This window comes from Cervus elaphus, chromosome 30, assembly GCF_910594005.1.
Source record: "Cervus elaphus chromosome 30, mCerEla1.1, whole genome shotgun sequence".
NCBI classification, from domain to species: Eukaryota; Metazoa; Chordata; class Mammalia; order Artiodactyla; family Cervidae; genus Cervus; species Cervus elaphus.
In genome coordinates this window covers 75,721,476-75,740,868 of record NC_057844.1, presented here as the reverse complement: position 1 = coordinate 75,740,868, position 19,393 = coordinate 75,721,476, and the positions used below count along the sequence as shown (strand labels likewise).

General features: G+C 40.4%; 1 protein-coding gene across 1 annotated transcript in view; it reads right to left on the bottom strand.

Moving 5' to 3' along the window:
- Window positions 1-9,242: 9,242 nt before the first annotated feature.
- TM9SF2 (transmembrane 9 superfamily member 2) overlaps window positions 9,243-19,393 on the bottom strand; it is a 51,038-nt gene continuing 40,887 nt past the window's right edge. Inside the window, exons 14-17 of the mRNA XM_043891844.1 lie at window positions 16,186-16,337; window positions 15,009-15,120; window positions 13,004-13,175; window positions 9,243-9,937 (exon numbers count right to left, since the gene is read on the bottom strand). Of these exons, the coding sequence (XP_043747779.1) occupies window positions 9,870-9,937; window positions 13,004-13,175; window positions 15,009-15,120; window positions 16,186-16,337 (504 nt within the window). The 3' untranslated portion in view covers window positions 9,243-9,869. The remainder of the gene's footprint in view (window positions 9,938-13,003; window positions 13,176-15,008; window positions 15,121-16,185; window positions 16,338-19,393) is intronic.

The following is a 19,393-nucleotide window of genomic DNA, read 5'->3' as shown; positions in this document are numbered from 1 at the left end:
AGTCCCAGGTTGACTCTTAAAAAAAAAAAAATCTATCTAAGCTCTTACTGTAAAGCCGAACATATAAAAGGCACTCAAGTTGAATAAATGTTTCAAATATTGTTAAATGTCTATTCTGCTAAATCCTCTTTCTGCCCCATTGTGAGCTGTTATCTGCCTATGTCATAGAATGAGCGAGGAAGTATATTACTAAAGGAGCAGATTTTGGTTTTCCCAACTCGGAACCAAGGAAGCGGATGCGGAGCTTGAGGGCCAGCTGTGGGTGATCAGTTACCACATTCAGCACTTTCACAAGTGCATTAAATAAGACCAAGTGGCGAACTCTGAGAAGGAGAATGCTGGAACCACGGCAGAGGGTCTGTTCCCCCCCTCAGGCATCAAGTAACTGTGGGTCCCCAGGGATGTAGATGTCAGGCTTCCCAGGTGGTGCTAGTGGTAAAGAACCCGCCTGCCAGTGAAGGTAGACGTGAGAGGCGTGGGTTCGATCCCTGGGTCAGGAAGATCCCCTGGAGGAGGGCATGGCAACCCACTCCAGTATTCTTGCCTGGAGAATCCCACGGACAGAGGAGCTTCAGTCCATGCTGGCACACAGAGTCGGACACAACCGAAGCAACTTAGCATGCGCTTAGGACGCATGGAGGGATGTAGATGTGGCTCAAGTGGGTCTCAAGTGGCCTTGCAAGGAGGTCAACTGGTAGGATGAGTTTAGCTTGGCCCATGAGAGACAGGCTGGACCAGACCCCAAGTGAGGTCAGGATTGAGTGAGTTTCCTTCCCACCAAGTTGGGAAGGAACTCTCAGGGACTCCCTTACACATTGCAAAATAGGTATGCTAGGAAAATGGCCAAAGGTTTGGAAATGGGCAAACGAGATTATTAGTATCCTTCCAATAAAATGCTGGTCTGTTGTCCACCAGATCATTCAGGAGTACCAGATCCTATAAAGGTGTGTGCACCTCTGATTGCTTTTGATGAGACTAGTATTTAGTTTTGTACAGATAGAAGTAAACGTGTAGAAAATGGAGAGTCAGGCAAACATTCTGTCTCGAGCCATGCCAGTGAGTCCTGTTCATAGTAATGCAGAAGAATCTTATCCAGTGGAAAATATAAATCCCTGTAAGTCTAAATCTCATTTGACCTGGTTCTAACCTCTTACTCCTTCTCTCATTAATAAGTTAAATAAAATCTTTAACAAGCAAGAAGTGTAGGTCTGTCTGAGAGTCATGTTTTACCTTCCAGGATTTTATACTTTAACAGGTAAAGAGATAAATAGGAGTGAAGTGGGGGGCAGCGAGGATGCCTGGAGTCTCAAGGTTCAACACAGAGGTAGGTAACTATGCAGAAAATCGAGGCAGGGTTGGGGACAGATGAGGAAGTAATCTGCTGAAAGATGGCCGCCCTCCAGCATACCTGTCTGAAAGATATGCCAAGGAATATTGCTACCTCCCCTCTCTCCCCTTCCTATTAGCTGGTATGTTAGTTTTGTAGGTCTGCCATAACAGTGTATCATAAACTGGGTCGTTTAGAAAACATAGATTAATTCCCTACAGTGTTGAGGCCGTAAGCCCAAGCTCAAGGTATTGGCAGATTTGATATCTCCTGAGTCCTCGCTCCTTAGCTTGTAAATGACCATCTTCCCTCTGTGTGTGTCTGTGTTATCATCTCCTCTTCTTATAAGGACACCAATTATATTGGATTAGGGCCCACCCTAATGACCTCATTGAACTTGATTACCTCTTTAAAGCCCCTGTGTCCAAATACAGTCACATTCTGAGGCACTGGGCGTTAGGGCTTCAACATATGAATCTGGGGGGCGGGAAGGGGACAGGCACACAAGTCAGCCCTAAACACACCACTCTCATGCCCTGGAAGTTTTTAGTTTGCTGATTTGATGAAATTGGGTTTATGGAATAAGGTGCTCACTATGTATTGACATAGCCTCGAATCTGCTTAGTGGACACAAAACCACTCAAGACCAGATCCAAACTGCAGAAATCCCTGGGAGGAGACTGCACCAACTCATTGACTCAAATGCATCCCAGGGCAGGATTTTCTGGCTGCTTCCTGAGAAGAATGCATTCTCCCTGAGCAGGTGGTGGGGGTACACGGGATGCTGCCAGTGAAGGTGGTGACGGGAGCGGGAAGAGAGCTGGTTGTGAACTTTGTGATTTGGGGTAAATTAACTTACCTGGGCCTCGGTTTCCTCCTCTGTGAGAGGGAGGGGCTCTTTAGGCCCTTCCTACTCAAACCTGGGCCAGGAACCAGGAGCATTGCACCACCTGGAGCTGATGGGAAGTGCAGACTCTCTGGACCCATCCCAGGCCAGGTGCGTCTCAATCTGCATCTTAAGATCTCCAGGTGATTGACAGGCACGTGGAAGTTTGAGAGGCACTGACTTAAGTCTCGCTGGGTCTGGTGGTCACAGATGGAGATCACGGAGGCCATCATTATAAAACATGAAGCCCATCATTTCTCCCTTCCCTCGTTGCCCCTCCTCAGAGCGCAGGTTGGAGGAAAGACGCTCATCCCTGCTTCTAAGCTGCTGTGAATGTGTGTCCTGTCACCCCACTGAAAGCAGAAAATAGGGATTCAAATGCAAGTCCCTCACCCCACCCCCACCTTGCTAATAATCCTTGGCTAAGAGATCCAGGGGATGAGCAAAGACCCAACAGTTACTGGGTTAATTTGAGAACTTCCCCCATCTCCACCCTGCAATCCATTATAGAAAGGGAGAGATGAACTCAAAGATCAAGACCAGACAATCCAATTAGAAAATGGGCAACAGACATGAACAGACATTTTGCCAAGATGGCAACTAAGCACATGAAAAGATATCCAGTAATCAGTAGCCATAAGGAGAATACCAATTAAAACCACAATGCCAATATGTACCTATCAGAACATAAAAAATAGTGACGTCAACGAAGGCTGGTGAGAATGTGGAGAAGTGGATCTTTCCCATGTTCCCAGCGGGAATGTAAAATGGTGCACAGCTACTCTGTACAAGTTTGGCAGCTTCTTATAAAACTAATCATGGAACTACCATTTGACCTTGCGATTTCATTCTTGGGCATTTATCCCAGAGAAATGAACTCATGTTCTCACAAAAATCTGTATAAAAATGTTCAGAGAGGCTTTATTCATATTTGCTCCAAACTGGGAATGATCCCAATGTCCTTCAATGTGGGAAACAAACTCTGAACACCCATACTCTGGAATGTTGTCATCGATAAAAGATAGTGAACTGGTGCACGATACAACTGGGATGAATCTCCAAAGGCTGCTGGTGAGTGAAGAAAGCCAGTCCTAAAGATCACATACTGCTTGAGTCCATTTAAATGATATTCTTGAAGTGGTAGAATTCTAGAGATGGAGAGTGAATTAACGGTGGGAGGAGGCTAAAGGAGGTGGGGGTAGCTATGAAACGGCAACCCGAGGGATCCTTGTGATAGAGATGTTCTGCATCTTCATGAATCAGTGTCAATGTCCTGATTTTGATATTGTGTGATGGTTTTGCAAGATGTCATTACTAGGGGACCTGGGCAAAAGGTAATCCGGGGTCATCTGTTTTGTTTCTTAAAGTTGCATATAGATTGACAATTCTCTCAAAAGAAGAGACAGAGGAAGAAAGGGGAAAAAAAAAACCTATTCCTGTCATTAAAAAAAAAAAAGCAAGTGAGCTGTGTCCCAGTCCTCCTTAGAGAAATGTGCTGGATGCTTTGCCAGTTGAGGAATTCTGGTGCTTCTGCTGGATGTGAAGGGGGAAGGGAGAAAGTCAGAGAAGATAGAAAGGAGATGTTTTATTTATTCCCTAGAAAGGCCTGTGTTTCTATGCGAAGTAGACAAGTGCTTGGAACATCTTCTTCAGGAAGTAACTGGTCGCCAAAGCCCAGCCAAACCTCAGAACCTGCCAGAAATCCTAAGAAACTATAAAGTAGGTCTTCCGTGCCCTCATGGGCACTGCATGTCAAAAGCCCTGTTTGCCAGCAGGATGGGCCCTGGGGGACCCCAATCTGCAGCTTCCGGCTGTGAGAGAAGTCTGTCTGGGGTGTCGGTCCAGTCACACCCCACCAGGAGGCTCAGCCTGGCTCAGCCACTCTTGAATCAAAGCCCTGCGTGCATGCTTAATTGTGTCTGACTCTTTACAACTCCATGGACTGTAGTCCGCCAGGTTCCTCTGTCCATGGGATTCTCCAGGCAGGAATACTGGAGCAGGTAGCCACATCCTAGTCCATCAAGGCCCTGAGCAGGTTCTAGAACCTGGCTTTGACTGAAAAGTGAAAATGTTAGTCACTCAGTTGTGTCTGACTCTTTGCGACCCACGGACTGTAGCCCGCCAGGTTCCTCTGTCCATGGGATTCTCCAGGCAAGAATGCTGGAGTGGGTTGCCATTTTCTTCTCCAGGGGATCTTCCCGACCCAGGGATGGAACCCAGGTCTTCCACATTGCAGGCAGGTTCTTTACAGTCTGAGCCACCAGGGAAGCCTGGCCTTTGACTGAGGAGCTCATCGAATCCCATTTGAAGACGAGGGAGTCAGTGGCACAGCTCCTCTCTCCAAGGAAAGCCGGTTGCCTGGTCTGAGAGTTCCAGAACTTCCCTCCCCCTACATCCCTCAGCATCCTGCCCGCTTGCCTCTCCAAGTGCTTACAGGGTGCTCACAGACAGGTGGAACTTAGGCTTCCTGCCCTGCCCGATGTAGACAAGGACAAGGACAGGAAAGGCATGAACCAAGGACACCTTGAGCTGCCCTGCAGTTTACAGATCAAGTGGCAGGAGGGTGGGAGTCAGGCTCGGAAACTGAACAAGTCACCGTCCTTCCTTCAACTCCCACCTTTTGATTCAAGAACAGTTATCATTCAACTGCCACCTCCTATTCTGTATTTTGTTCATGTTTTCTGTTCACGAGAAAGCCAGTGGATCTGGGCTTCTCAGCCAGCAGTCAACAAACACTTCTCGGTCAACCTCCAGTGGTTTCCACCTGCGTCCCATGCCTTGACTGGAGGGGACTGGGGCTTGCTTCCACCACCCAGTCAGCAGGTAAACCCTCTGCCTGCACCACCGGTCAGCTGCTTCTTAGCAGAAGCCTCTCCCTCTCCCAACAATGCTCACATGCTCTAGCAATTCCTCTCCTTCCTGTTTGGTCACACTAGGATTTTAAGAAAATGAATAATGCACTAGTCTTCATAATGCACATATAGAATATCTAAATGCTATAGAAAATCGGATAAAATTAGGATGAACATTGCAATGCCAAATCATTGGGTTTGTAACTAGAACACTGAGAAGATCAGAGGTAACTGTGGTTTAATATACGATGACATCCGTATCCAGCTCCCGTTGAGCCTTTTGTCACCTGCTGAGAGAACTTCACACTCACATACGTTGACTCACACTTGTTCAGTTGCGAAGTTGTGTCCAACTCTTTGTGACCCCACGGATTGCAGTATGCCAGGTCTGTCTGTCTGTCACCATCCCCCGGAGTTCGCCCAAGTTCATGCCCATAGATTCAGTGATGCCATCCAACCATCTCATTCTCTGCCGCTCTCTTGAAGAGTAAATATTTGAATCTAAGTGTCAGTCAGGTGGGATCAAATAGTGTTTACAGATTTTTCATGGTTCTGGAAGTAGGCTACATCTTCCAGTGAAAGAGGGCAGTTCACGGGCACTCAGGCGTGACGTCTCTCCTTGCTTTCCTGGGAGCACATTTCCCCACCAGCACCTTGGGCTTTGGTGGGTGGGGGTCTCCTCCTGGGACTATCCTGGTTGCCAGGGCACACACAGCAGGAGGTGCCTGGGGGATTGCCCGAACCCGGAGCCTGGGCCCCAAGTGTCTGAGGCTCCTGTGCGCCTGGGCTCGCAGCCATAGCCAAGCTGTGGACAGTGAGGGAGAACAAGGGGGCTCCCTTCACACCCGGAGGGGCTGCTCGGGAGAGTGAAGCCAGCCACCTCAGGGGAGCAACGACAAGGGTGCGGGGAAGGAATGGCTCCCCATTTGTTCACGCTGACCCTAGGATTTCTTGCCCCCAGGAATCAAAGCTCATTTCACTGTTACCCATACGGTTAAAAATGCCACTGCCTTGACAGAGATGTGGAAAAAAAAAAACAAAGTTCACACCTGAGGCAGAAATAACACACATCGTGTCTTCTTCTGAAATTAAGCTTTCACAAGACTGGGTTGGGAGGGCACCCAGCTCCTGAGGCAAACAGTGTGTGTGTGTATGTGTGTGTCTGTGTGCATGTGCATGCATGTGCGAGCATCAAGACAAACTGCCAAGTGCACATTTTAGCCAGGCACCAGGTTGTTTTTAAGTTGCTTTTCCAAAAATCAGTAACAAGGGGCCACAGGAGCTGAGGTCTTTTTTTTTGGGGATTCCTTTAAACACTCATAAAATTGGCTTGTTTCAGAAGTCATTTTCTCTTAGGTACAGATTCGGTACCCAGGATGGGAGAGTTTTCTCCAAGGCACCCACGTGCTTCGGGGACCCATTCTGGTGCACAACCTCAACTCGTTACGAAACATCCTTTGTGAGCTGGGGTCTTTCATCAGATCGCTCGTCATCGTGTGGTCTCTGGGTAGTGAAGCTGTGGCAACTACCTCGCTATGGAGTAAGAATTTTCTCTTCAAGTTTTTCTCAGATTTCTTTCCCCAAACAAGTCCTAAGAGGTGGTTTATACCACCTTACAAATCTATTAAGTATCAATGAGGTGACTTTGTAACAGCAATGCTTTGTACTAATATATCAAACATACTCTGCCCAATAAAAATACAATCTCCACAGTTGCTTTCTTAAAACTCTCACAACCAACTCTGAAACGGAATACTCTTAATACTGTCAGTTAAATAGGAAATCAAAAAAGAGGTTTCAAGTCGGTACATTAAGAACAAAATTTCAATTTCTGGAAAGAAATGGTTAACCATGATTGTCTCCAGGCAAGAGAAGTCAGTAACTGGAGGTTGAAAGTAGACTTACTTCTCTCTATATTCTTATACATTTTGAATTGTTAACCATGTGTGTGGATTACCTATTCCAAAGAAAAATTTGAATGTCAAAATTAAATATTCAGAATCTAAATTGAAACTGTGAATACAGACTATCCCTGCTAAAGTGCTTTTTCTTAAATCTTCAAAATAAAGGGAAACACGCTCTGCTATTTAAAAAAGCCCTCCCTCCTGCATCCTCCGCCACACTTCCTTTGGTAGCTGCATGTAAGGCCTTCAAGGAGCAGAGTAAGCCTGTGTGGGAGTTAAAAACACATTCATTTCCCTCCCCACCCACCCCAGATTTGACAGAAGTGTGGCAAGGAGGGCCATCTGTTTTATTTGAATGAGAAATGACCCAGCATTCTGATTTCAATTAGCCTCTTTGTAGCTTTATGTTTGAGCTGGTTCCATGGGTAACAGTTCAAACTAAGTGCAGAGAGAAGCTGGCCAAGTTCTGCCAGTGCTGATTTGTTTTAACAACTGTCAATGAACAGAGAACAAGTGTGCAAGACAATGTGGCTGGATGCACATTAAAATGCAAAATTTCACAAGATCAAAACAGCACATTCTGGCATCTGAGAGCTAAACAAAACATTCAAACGGTGTCTATCATTGTACCAATTTAAATATTTAAAATCAGTATCACTTATCATTTAAATGCCTAGTTTTGATTAACAAATACGTGCCTTGGTGTTGTTCAGTCGCTCAGTGTCCGACTCTTTGCAATCCCATGGACTGCAGCACACCAGGCTTCCCTGTCCTTCACTATCTCCCAGAGTTTGCTCAAACTCATGTCCATTGCATCGATGATGCCATCCAACCGTCTCATCCTCTTTCACTCCCAAATACACACCTACCAAATGCAAAGTCCTGTTACCCTTGAGGCCTGAACCAAAGAAGCAGCAGTGGTTCCTGCCCTTGAAAGGCCTGTGATCTATTTGGAAGGATAAGCCTGCAAAGTTATACAATAATCTTGAGTAATATTAATATTTAGGACAGTAACAGAACTGTCAGACATCAGTATTGAACAAAGTAGCGTGAGTTCTGAGGATGGAAAGGGAATACTTTCGTCAAAGGCTTTATATTGGAAGGGATCTGCTCATTAGTGGTAGAACAGGGCTGAAACAATCCCATCTAACACTTGGGTCCCTTCTGCATCACCTCTACTCTCCTTTTCACACAAGCGTGCATGCACACACACTCAAAAGCCCAATGAGGCATCACTGCATTGGTGCCAGTTCAAAGCCTCTCCTGTGGCTCCAAGGAAACCACTGCCTCCCAGGATGTGTTTGTCAAAAGACACCAGATTCCGGAGGCCCCATTCCACACAGGTTGACTGCCCAGTTCTTTTGACAGCTTCATGTAACGGGTCTCAAGGAGGTCATATGAACCAGGGGGGCAGGGGAAGAGTCGTTTCTGATGGCAGCTGGTTTGCACAATCACACTTACTGAGTCGCGTTTTCCCATGGCACTCAAGGGTCCAATCCTTACTATCTGTTTCCTTGAAGTCCTGAGAGAAGAGTCTACGACCTTGGTTCTGCAGCTTCATCAGTTTCTCAACATGTCCCTCCTCAAGGGGTTGGCCAGTTCTCCAAAGCCACGTCGTCCAGAGCAGAGGGGTCACAGTGGAGACAGCCACCAAGAGGGGACCCTGTGGCTGGGTCCTGGCTCAGCGGCAGTATCATGGGATGGATGCTGAGCGCCCAAGCTCCTTCCACCCCAGCTCTGCTGACAGGTGAATGTCCACAGTGCGGCTGATCCAGCCCCACCCGCTTAGCTTCCTGCTGTCCAGGAGACAGTCCCAGTCAACACGCTGCAACACAGTGATTTCTTAAGTTCAGGAAATCCAAATTAAGACAAATGTAATCATACGTTTGAAGAAGAGCTGCTAGTCATTGTTAATGTATAGATCATAAAAACTGATTTAAAAAAATAAAAAATACTGTATTTTGAAAAACAGGTAAAAAAAAATATGAAATCCTTAACGGCAATGCAGTAGGCTCATATTAACTACTATACTTACATAATTCATCTAGATATGCATGACTAAAATTTCTGTTACTGCCTAATAGTGAAAAGTTTAGTTTTGTTACAAAGACTGGGAAATTGGAATTTCATTTAGCTCAAAGCTCAGAAAGTATATTAGCGAAAATCAGTAGAATCTGATAAAACAGTATAAATCACTTAAAAACACCATTGGTAATTAGATCTGTATTTACAGAATCCCCATGAATATACAACAGGTAATGATGCACTGAAGATGTTTTTACAATATTTATTAAGATAACAAATTTATAAATTGAAAGACTCAGAGGCACATAGTTTAAAAGGCCAATACCATGGGAATAATGAAGTCAACACAGAAAAGAAGATATGAACAGTTACAACCAATACAAGATTTTTTTAAAAGCAGCATCCCCCCCACCCCAATACACATCATAGGAATCATCCTTCAAAATTACCATGATAAAAAGTTACTTCCTTCAAAGAAAAATAATTCTTTCCACCTACCGAGCCTAGAAAATCCTATTTACAATGAACTGTCCTGTATTTCATCAGTATTGTTTAATATGGCCTCTTCTATTCTGCCATTAGAAGTACTGAAAATTTTATAGCTATTATATTTACAAATGCACATAATATTTAAATTTTCTCTTCACTGAGAACAACTGAATATATACTTAATCAAATCACGATACAAATGTTTTAGTGTTGATAACACATTCTGCGGGGACTGGTGTACCGGGAGAGGTGTATTTAGAATCATGTTGTTTCTTAAGGATTACTAGGCCAATAAGTCTGGTAAAACTCAAGGTAGTGACAAAAACAGGTGTTTGTTGATGAAGAATTTAATTTATTTCTGTTTTAACTGGACACACTGGGCTTCTTCAGTCAACCTTCACCACACTGTATATTTTGGTAACAAACCAAAAGCATGCAAAGAAGCCAATTGTTCCTATAAAAGAAAAAACAAAAGTCAACCTCCTTTCAAAGGCAGCTTCACCAACCCAATACACTGCGACCTGTTTTCTTCTTTTTCCTGAGCTCATATTCTCTGTTAACTTCCCACATGACTTTGGGAACTTGGGCAAATAAAAAAGAAAAAAAAAGAAAAAGAAAAAAAAAACAAAAAACAAAGGCAGCTTCATGATTTACATAAAAGTACAGGCTTAAAATGACTGGTTCCTTAAAAAAGCCATAAAACTATAAACCAAAACTATAAGCCATTACCAGGAATACACCAAAGACCCTAAACTTTTCTGAAAAATACAGAACTAATTCAAATCAAATTTCTTACAGAAATTGATTAAAAAAAGCTTTTTATGCTATAAGATTATCTAAAGCTTTCTATAATATATTCTTTTTCTTATTACATGGAAAAGGCTAAAATTGGAAGAGAAAAAGGATGCCAATCTTACTTTCCTATTTAAAAATACTCTTATCACAAAATGGAAAATGCTATTAATTCAACATGTGATATGAACAGCTTAAAAATCAGAATATCAGATTCACAGAATTAAAAGGGAATATTTTCTAAGTACAGTTATTGGGAATGATCAGTTTTCCAAGATTATTATTACAAAATAACTCAGAAAGATTTTACTAAGTGTTAACGTGATATGATAAAGAATAATGACACACGCCCTCTGAGATGAGAGGTGGCACAGAACTGGAGGACACAGCAGCGCTGTCCTGAGCTGTGTGAATCATCTTTAGATGAGTCACCTGGAATCTCCACCCCATTTATCTCATTAAAGAGAGAGAATTTTATCTGCCCTCCCGGCCTCCACAGACTGTTACACAGAATAAATGGGTAGACTCATGAAAAGATACAGGCCTTGATTTTCAGGTATTTTTATCACTTTAGAGTCCAAAAAATTTGAATGCCAGACAGTTGATTAAAGTGAGGCTCTGAGGGATTATGGAACTGTTTAGAGCCTGTGACTAATAAGAAAGGCCAGGATTCAGATTTACTTCTTCTGATTTCAAGTGTAGCATCCTTTTAAACTGTACCATACTTACATGCAATAAATGTAAATTCAGAGACCCTGTTTTGCAAGAGAATATGTACTAAATTATGAAACTGCCTACCACACTTTCGAATTGATGCATAGCATTTCCCCCAAGATTATTCCCTAAGAAATAGTCAATAGGTAGGGCTATAGAAGAATATAGAAGGGGATACACATGCCCCTTGTGGAAGTTTTATATTTAAAGTTCCAATGGTTTTCACCATTGTTTTAAGATTTTATAAGTCAAGAGACTATAGTTGGGACATTACCACAGAAGTTATGAATGTTATTATACCCATTCTTACATCATACATGTAACCAAGCACCTGCTCTGCACATGCCATGCACTATGTGCTTTTTCGAGGACACACAGATGTACCTTCTGGATATTCAAAGGGTCATTATTAAGGCATGAGAAGAGGTTGGGGTTAATTCCAGAAAAGTAAAGGAGAAAACATAAAATACACTGAAATAATTTTATGTGAAACAAGAACTTCAAGATAATAGAAGGCATTTCAAGATGAGAAAAAACATTTTATCATCATACCAGCAACTCCAAGAAAGTTAAGTTTACTTTGTTCTTCAAGTACTTCTAGTATTTTATTTGTTCTTAATACTAAATGGGTACAGTGTACATACTAAAAGTGGCATCTTTCCTAATGTGGCAGAATAGTAATTATTGTTTTGTAAAATAGATAGACAAAAAAACGGTGTCAGTGCAGAGTCCTGAAATAAATGTGGGTATTCCCACTTTAGAAAAATGCTAGACACTGAAAGGGCTCAGCATTCCCATGCAGAGACCCTTTCCCACAAACTGAAATACACTAAAAGTCACTGGCTTCATTGGTTGATTTAAATTTGATGTGGCTCCAGAATTTAGATTAGAAAATTTGTTTTATTCAAAATAAATAAAAATGCTTTAAAAGTCAAGAACAATAAAGTTGAGGTGATGGTTGAATGATCATGATAACATGTGCCTGGAAAAACAAGACATTCACCCAGACCATGATTTTTTGTGTGTAACAAGGAATAAACTGTATATATATTCACAGACACGGATACAGATGCCCCCAAACAGTAATCCTCGTTTCATAGGCTATGACTGTTTCACAGATCATTTATGGAGCATAAATGATCACACCTACACCACTATGACCAATGAATGACCTGATGTACAGAACTGATCTAAGTGCCTGAATCCTGTTATATACACTGATATAACAACAGGGGCACTTCAAAACTCTACCTAATTCTCTTAAATGCTAACAGATGAGTAGAAAGTAGAAAAGTTAATTTTTTAACAAGTTTCTTTTTCTTTTTGACTCCTATACTTCCTCACATAGCATGCAACACAATCTTAAAATAAAAGAAATGGTCCCTCCATTTGTTATTCTGGCTTAAGCATCCCCAAGCACCCAAGCACTGAGATACAGAGAACCTTCCTAGGTCGACAGAGAAGGTGTACATATATAAATACCAATGTAAAGCACGCTTTATCCCACTAGGTAAATGGGTTTGGAAGTGGAGATATAAACCTGCAGTTTAAAACTTTCAGAATAAGAGATGTCCTATGCTCATCTTTTCTTGGTATCATTTATTCTCAATCTCATCTTAAATTTCTAACCTCCAATTTCTACTTACTCCTCAATTTAGGTAGCTAGAGCTTTTTACTCTATTTCTGAAATGAGCAGAAGCAAGACTGTTCCATTAAGAGATGAACAGGCAGAAGCCTTGAGATGTTCTGCGCAAGGCGCCCCTGTACTTTCAGCACAACAATGGTCCCTGGTGGTCTTCTTCCCCTACGTCCTGTCTTCTCACCTTTGCTTGACTGGCACTCACCTCACCCTCACAGGGGGGCAGACCAAACTATGCTTAGTTGCACTGAGAACTAAAAATAGGAGCAACAAGTAGTAGAAGCCTTCATGGGTTTTACAAAAGCAAAATAATTATAAATAATAAATAATTATAAATAATGTTATTAACTAAAAATAAATCATTCTAAATCTTACCTGTAAAAAGAAAGAAGATCAAAACCATTATCATGGTATACCCGAAGTACAGGATCGTACTTGCGGTCCCTGTGATTTGCAGTTTTGAGAAGAAGTAATGTATTGCATATATTAAGAAATACACTGCAGTAAAGCCACTGGTGAGGAATGAACGCCACTGCCAATGATAATCCTGGGTAGAAGAGAAAAAAATTCAGGATCAAGAATTACTTTCCAATTAAAAGGTAATGCAGCTGAAAAAAGTTAATATAGAGAACACAGCTAAATGGAATAGCCCCCCAAACCCAGTTTTTGCTATTGATTCCAGTCCCTTTTCATACTGAAGTTTGCCAATTTCACTAAAGGTGCTGAGAAGCACCTTCTATCTTTGATGGAGCTACTTAAAAGATTGGCTAAAAACATGTAGAAAAATCTTAAATGGTTTATGAATAATTAAGCATTAGGCTGTATTTTAAAATGTATGATTCCCTAAAAGAAAAGAAATATACAAAAACTTTCGTGACAAACATATTATTAAGAAAGTGAGAAGACAAACTACAGAATGGGAGAAAATATTTACAAATCATAATCTGATAAAGGTTAGTATCCAGAATATAAAAAGAACTCTTACAATTAAACAAAATTATAAACCATCTAACTTATAAATGAGCAAAGGAATTCGACATTTCTCCAAACAAGATACACAAGAAAATATGCTCATCATCATTAGTCATTGGGAAAATGAAAATCAAAACCACAATGAGACACCACTTCACACCCACTATGGTGGCTATAACTTAAAAAACCAGAAAATACCAGGTAACTGGCAAGGATGTGGAGAAACTGGAACCTTTGTGCATTGCTAGTAGGAATATAAAATGGTGCAGCCACTGTGGAAGTTTGATGGTTCCCCAAAAAGTTAAACAAAAAGTAACTATATGACACGGCAATACCACTCTGACATATACCCCAAAGAACTGCAAACAGGCACCCAAATGAGTACTTGTACATGGATGTTCATAGCAGCACTATTCACAATAGCCAAAGGGTGGAAACAAACCTAATGTCCATCAATGAATGAATGTATAAACAAACTGGAGTGTAACTACATGATGGAAAACTACTCAGCTATAAAAAGGAACGAACCACTGACACATGCTATAGTGAGATGAACCTTAAAACACTGCCAGCTGAAGGAAGCCAGACACAAAAGGGCACACATATTGTGCACTTCCATTTATATGAAATTTCCAGAACAGACAAATCTGCAGAGACAGAAGCAGACTAGTGCTGCCAGGGTCTGAAGGGGAGAGAGAACAGGAAGCAACTGCTTAGTGGGTACAGGATTTTCTTTAGGGGTGAGGAAACTATTCTGAGACGGAGACAGTGATTACCCAATACTGTATATGTAGTAAGTGCCCCTGAATTGTTCGCTTTGTAATGGTTGATTTCATGTTATGTGAACTTCAATTTTCTAAAAAAGCATATCAAATTTAACAGTTAAGATTTTATCTCCTAAAAAAAAAAAGATTTTATCTCCTGTATAGAAAACAACTATAAAATAATGATTTAACACAATCTAAATCTTTTAAAAGTCACCCAAGGACATCATCATTTTGTCTTGCTGCCAAGTATATAACTCACTGAAACAAAATCTCTGATATGTTTTAATAAATTTTTCCACGTAAAATGTTTGCTCTCACTAAATTTTCAGTCTGTAAGTGTCTGTATCACAGTAAGAATAGTAATTTTAAAGTCCAACAGTTTTTTAAAAATTCAGCATAATGTGCTATTCTTAGGAAATTAACATTTTAAAAGTTAAGTTCTAAATAAATAATAAATATACTGCACTGGGAAACTATCTTAACTGAGTCTTAAAGATGGCTGCATTTGATTTAGGAATATAGGTCAATTTCTACCTTAATAACACATATTTACTTCAATTAATAGTATTCACGGTTACCTTATGCCAAAATTATAAATACTGTTAGCAAATTAACATTAAGCGAATATTGCTAATCCATACCTCTGCACATAGGTGGAAATAGCAAAGAAGTATAGTTGCTTCGGAACAGGTAATAACCAAAATGATAAACACCAGGAACAGGAAGCCAAACATGTAATACATCTGGTGTGACCTACAATCAAACAAGTCAAGAGGAACCGATCAACAGCTTCTTTTTGACACAGTAAATGACACATTCCTTTTTTTTTGAACTGAAAATGTTTGCTTTTTCTCCCATCTAATCGACGACAAATTCTCACAGGTTTAGACGGTGATGTATGCGGCAGGGCAGGGCAGGGCAGGACACAATAATGGGCTGAATTGTCTTCCTGTTCCAGGAGGACTTGAAACTCTTACTTATTCAAATATGCTTAGTCTGTCTGTCTACTGATGAGTCAGAAAAAATTTGACACTCCCCCTTCCCCCCGCCAAAATTAATGTAAAGACAGAGCCAAACTAAGAAAAGGTTATATTGGGTACAGACTGTTTCTTATCATATATGATAGCATCAGCTGAATTTGGAAAACACTATAACAAACAGGAAGGAAAGACAGGCTCTAGTAACTAAAAACATTCAAATTTAGTTCTCACAATGCTACCTGGAACCCTGATACTTTCTGTAGCATATGTCAATGTGATCAAATAAAGATCACAACATACTGTAGTGTATGAGCGGCTCAAAATTACCACGGTGCATTTTTCTACTTGAACAAGAAACCAGAGAATGAAGGGGTCTTGGGATAAGAAACGACTTTGAAGGTTGCCTAGTTCAACAATGCTTGCCTGAATCCCCTCCCATCAAGAGCTCAAAGACACTCCTCTGAAGCAGTACAGATTAGTTATTAAAACACAGCACTGGAGAGATTTAGATGAATTTTCTGTCACATGGTAGCTGGGTGACACAGGCAAATTACTTAACCTTCAAAATCTCATTTTCATCTCTGTAAAATGGGATAATATCCGCCTCATAGAGCTGTAAGAATTAAGTAATAAATAATAAGCCCTTGACTAATAATAATTCTTATCACAATTCTTCTAACACTGAAAAGATAAAACAACTTTTTATCTCTTAAGATCTCTGATTACTGGAGAACAGCTGACATTTAAAGGTATAAACAGTAAGCCGTATAAACAAAAAGAGAAAGCTAGCAATACATACAATGGGAATGAGAACAAGAGGACTTGGTGCCCAGCTTACCAAATACTATTCAGGATGAAGAAAAGCTGTATAAAGATGCACCCGAAGGGCAAAATCCCTCCCATGATAATACCAGGTAATGGCTTTGTGTAGAAAGACTGTTCAGGAATCTGACGTGGAATCTGATTGGTTCGAACTGGGTGTTCAATGGCCTTCAGTAAAAAGAAAAAAGAAAGAGAAAGGGTTAATAATTATTTATCTATTTAAGAAATTCTTCTCTGTACTAGATTATTTGTCAGCTTTTTCTCAGCATCCATGCTGACACTAACAGCAATACAAGTCTACCTAGGTCATCAGAGTGAAACTTGTATTTAGAAGCCCCAAACCAGATACCACCAGGTACAATAGTCAGTCTGTCTACTGGAACAAGCCACCACCATTTCCAGCAGTGATCCAATGACTAATGGCTTTAAACTAAGAAACACACAGGAGGAAACAATATAGGACTCAGAAAATAGCAGTTAATACAAAGGTAGAGTTAAGCTTCTCCTTTTAGTTATATATTTACTGTAAGAAATCGGCTGGCCAGAGATAAATCCACGTACCTATGGACACCTTATCTTCGACAAAGGAGGCAAGAATATACAATGGAAAAAAGACAACCTCTTTAACAAGTGGTGCTGGGAAAACTGGTCAACCACTTGTAAAAGAATGAAACGAGAACACTTTCTAACATCATACACAAAAATAAACTCAAAATGGATTAAAGATCTGAATGTAAGATCAGAAACTATAAAACTCCTAGAGGAGAACATAGGCAAAACACTCTCCGACATAAATCACAGCAAGATTCTCTAAGACCCACCTCCTAGAATATTGGAAATAAAAGCAAAAATAAACAAATGGGACCTAATTAAACTTAAAAGCTTTTGCACAACAAAGGAAACTATAAGCAAGGTGAAAAGACAGCCCTCAGAATGGGAGAAAATAATAGCAAGTGAAGAAACAGACAAAGGATTAATCTAAAAAATATATAAGCAACTCCTGCAGCTCAATTTCAGAAAAATAAATGACCCAATCAAAAAATGGGCCAAAGATCTAAACAGACATTTCTCCAAAGAAGACATATAGATGGCTAACAAACACATGAAAAGATGCTCAACATCACTCGTTATCAGAGAAATGCAAATCAAAACCACAATGAGGTACCATTACACGCCAGTCAGAATGGCTGCTATCCAAAAGTCTACAAGCAATAAATGCTGAAGAAGGTATGGAGAAAAGGGAACCCTCCTTACACTGTTGGTGGGAATGCAAACTAGTACAGCCACTATGGAGAACAGTGTGGAGATTCCTTAAGAAACTGGAAATAGAACTGCCATATGACCCAGCAATCCCACTCCTAGGCATACACACTGAGGAAACCAGAACTGAAAGAGACACATGTACCCCAATGTTCATCACAGCATTGTTTATAACAGCCAGGACATGGAAGCAACCTAGATGCCCATCAGCAGACGAATGGATAAGAAAGCTGTGGTACATATACACAATGGAGTATTACTCAGCCATTAAAAAGAATACATTTGAATCAGTTCTAATGAGATGGATGAAACTGGAGCCCCTTATACAGAGTGAAGTAAGCCAGAAAGTTAAACACCAATACAGTATACTAATGCATATATATGGAATTTAGAAAGATGGTAACGATAACCCTATATGCAAGACAGAAAAAGAGACACAGATTTATAGAACAGACTTTTGGACTCTATGGGAGAAGGCAAGGGTGGGATGATCTGAGAGAACAGCATCAAAACATGTATATTATCAAGCGTGAAACAGATCACCAGTCCAGGTTGGATGCATGAGACAAGTGCTCGGGGCTAGTGCACTGGGAAGACCCAGAGGGATGGGATGGGGAGGGAGGTGGGAGGGGAGTTCAGGATGGGGAACACATGTAAATCCATGGCTGATTCATGTCAATGTATGGCAAAAACCACTACAATATTGTAAAGTAATTAGCCTCCAACTAATAAAAATAAATGAAAAAACCAAAAAACAAAAAAGAAATGGGCTGGTTCTGAAATTGTTGTCAATGTGTTTTTTGGAGATGGACAATGGCATTTCTATTAAAATTGCTCAATTTTTGCTAAGACTTAAGAACACAAGGAAGATAATGAATGGTTATATGAAGCTTTATGATCATAAATTATTGGTGATGTTCTCAATGATTCTTTTCTATAACACACTACATGGTAGTATAAAAACAACTGGAGCCTAAAGTACCTAAACACAGTAACGTGGGGGAGGGGGGGAGAGTACACATGCAGAAATTCACTTCCTATGTAAAAAAAGTTCAAAACCTACTTCTATAGTTTTCGTTATGATACAGCAAAAGTTAAAACCTGATATTCTCATTGAGATTATACTTCTGTGAACTCAATTATTTCATATGTCAATGTATATGTATAGAGGCAGAGAGAATCACTATACCATTCTTCAAATTTTATATTTTTAGAATTTTAAGTACTTATTTCATCTATGTTATTTAAAAATTTCAAATCATGTCAGTTTACTATTTATGCTATACACATTTCAAGTCATAAACAAAATGTCAAAGAACTGAGAAATCTTTTAGTAGCTTGGCATGGTAGGTGCAGTGGAAACTCTGTAGTCTCTTAAAAGTACATAAGTTTCTTCCAAGGTATTCCAGGTCCCCTCACAAGGTGTACTGAACTATGTAACTTCTTTTAACCTTGTGGAGACATTTTCAGAGAAGAGCAAAGATGGCGGAGTTAGAGAAGGACACAAGAATGGATTCTCAGTTTCCTCTTGGCCTGTGGGTAGAAAGCGGGCAGCAGACGTGGAGACAGACAGACTGGAGGGAGGGACTGAGCCTTGATTATAATCCTTCCAAAAATCAAATACTAGCAGCTAAGTATATAAAATTTATCCCAAAACTACATATTAAAAAGGCTGCTATCCTTACTGTAAGGTCACTGATTTTTTTTTTTACAGCTTTACTTCCTAACCCATACTCAGTTTTACCCTGTTTACTTAGTTAAGTTATATAGATTAGAAACATTTGTTGCTAAGAAAAAAAGATACATGTACTTTTTAAGTTAAAAAAAGGAACAATTTATTTTTAATGTAATAAATTCATATTTTTCATTAGTTTAAATTAGTATTTCATTCCCTGTAATCTATTTCAGTTTCCATTTACATTTCCTTGTGAAACTTTGAAATCTAAGTTTATATCCATAACCTC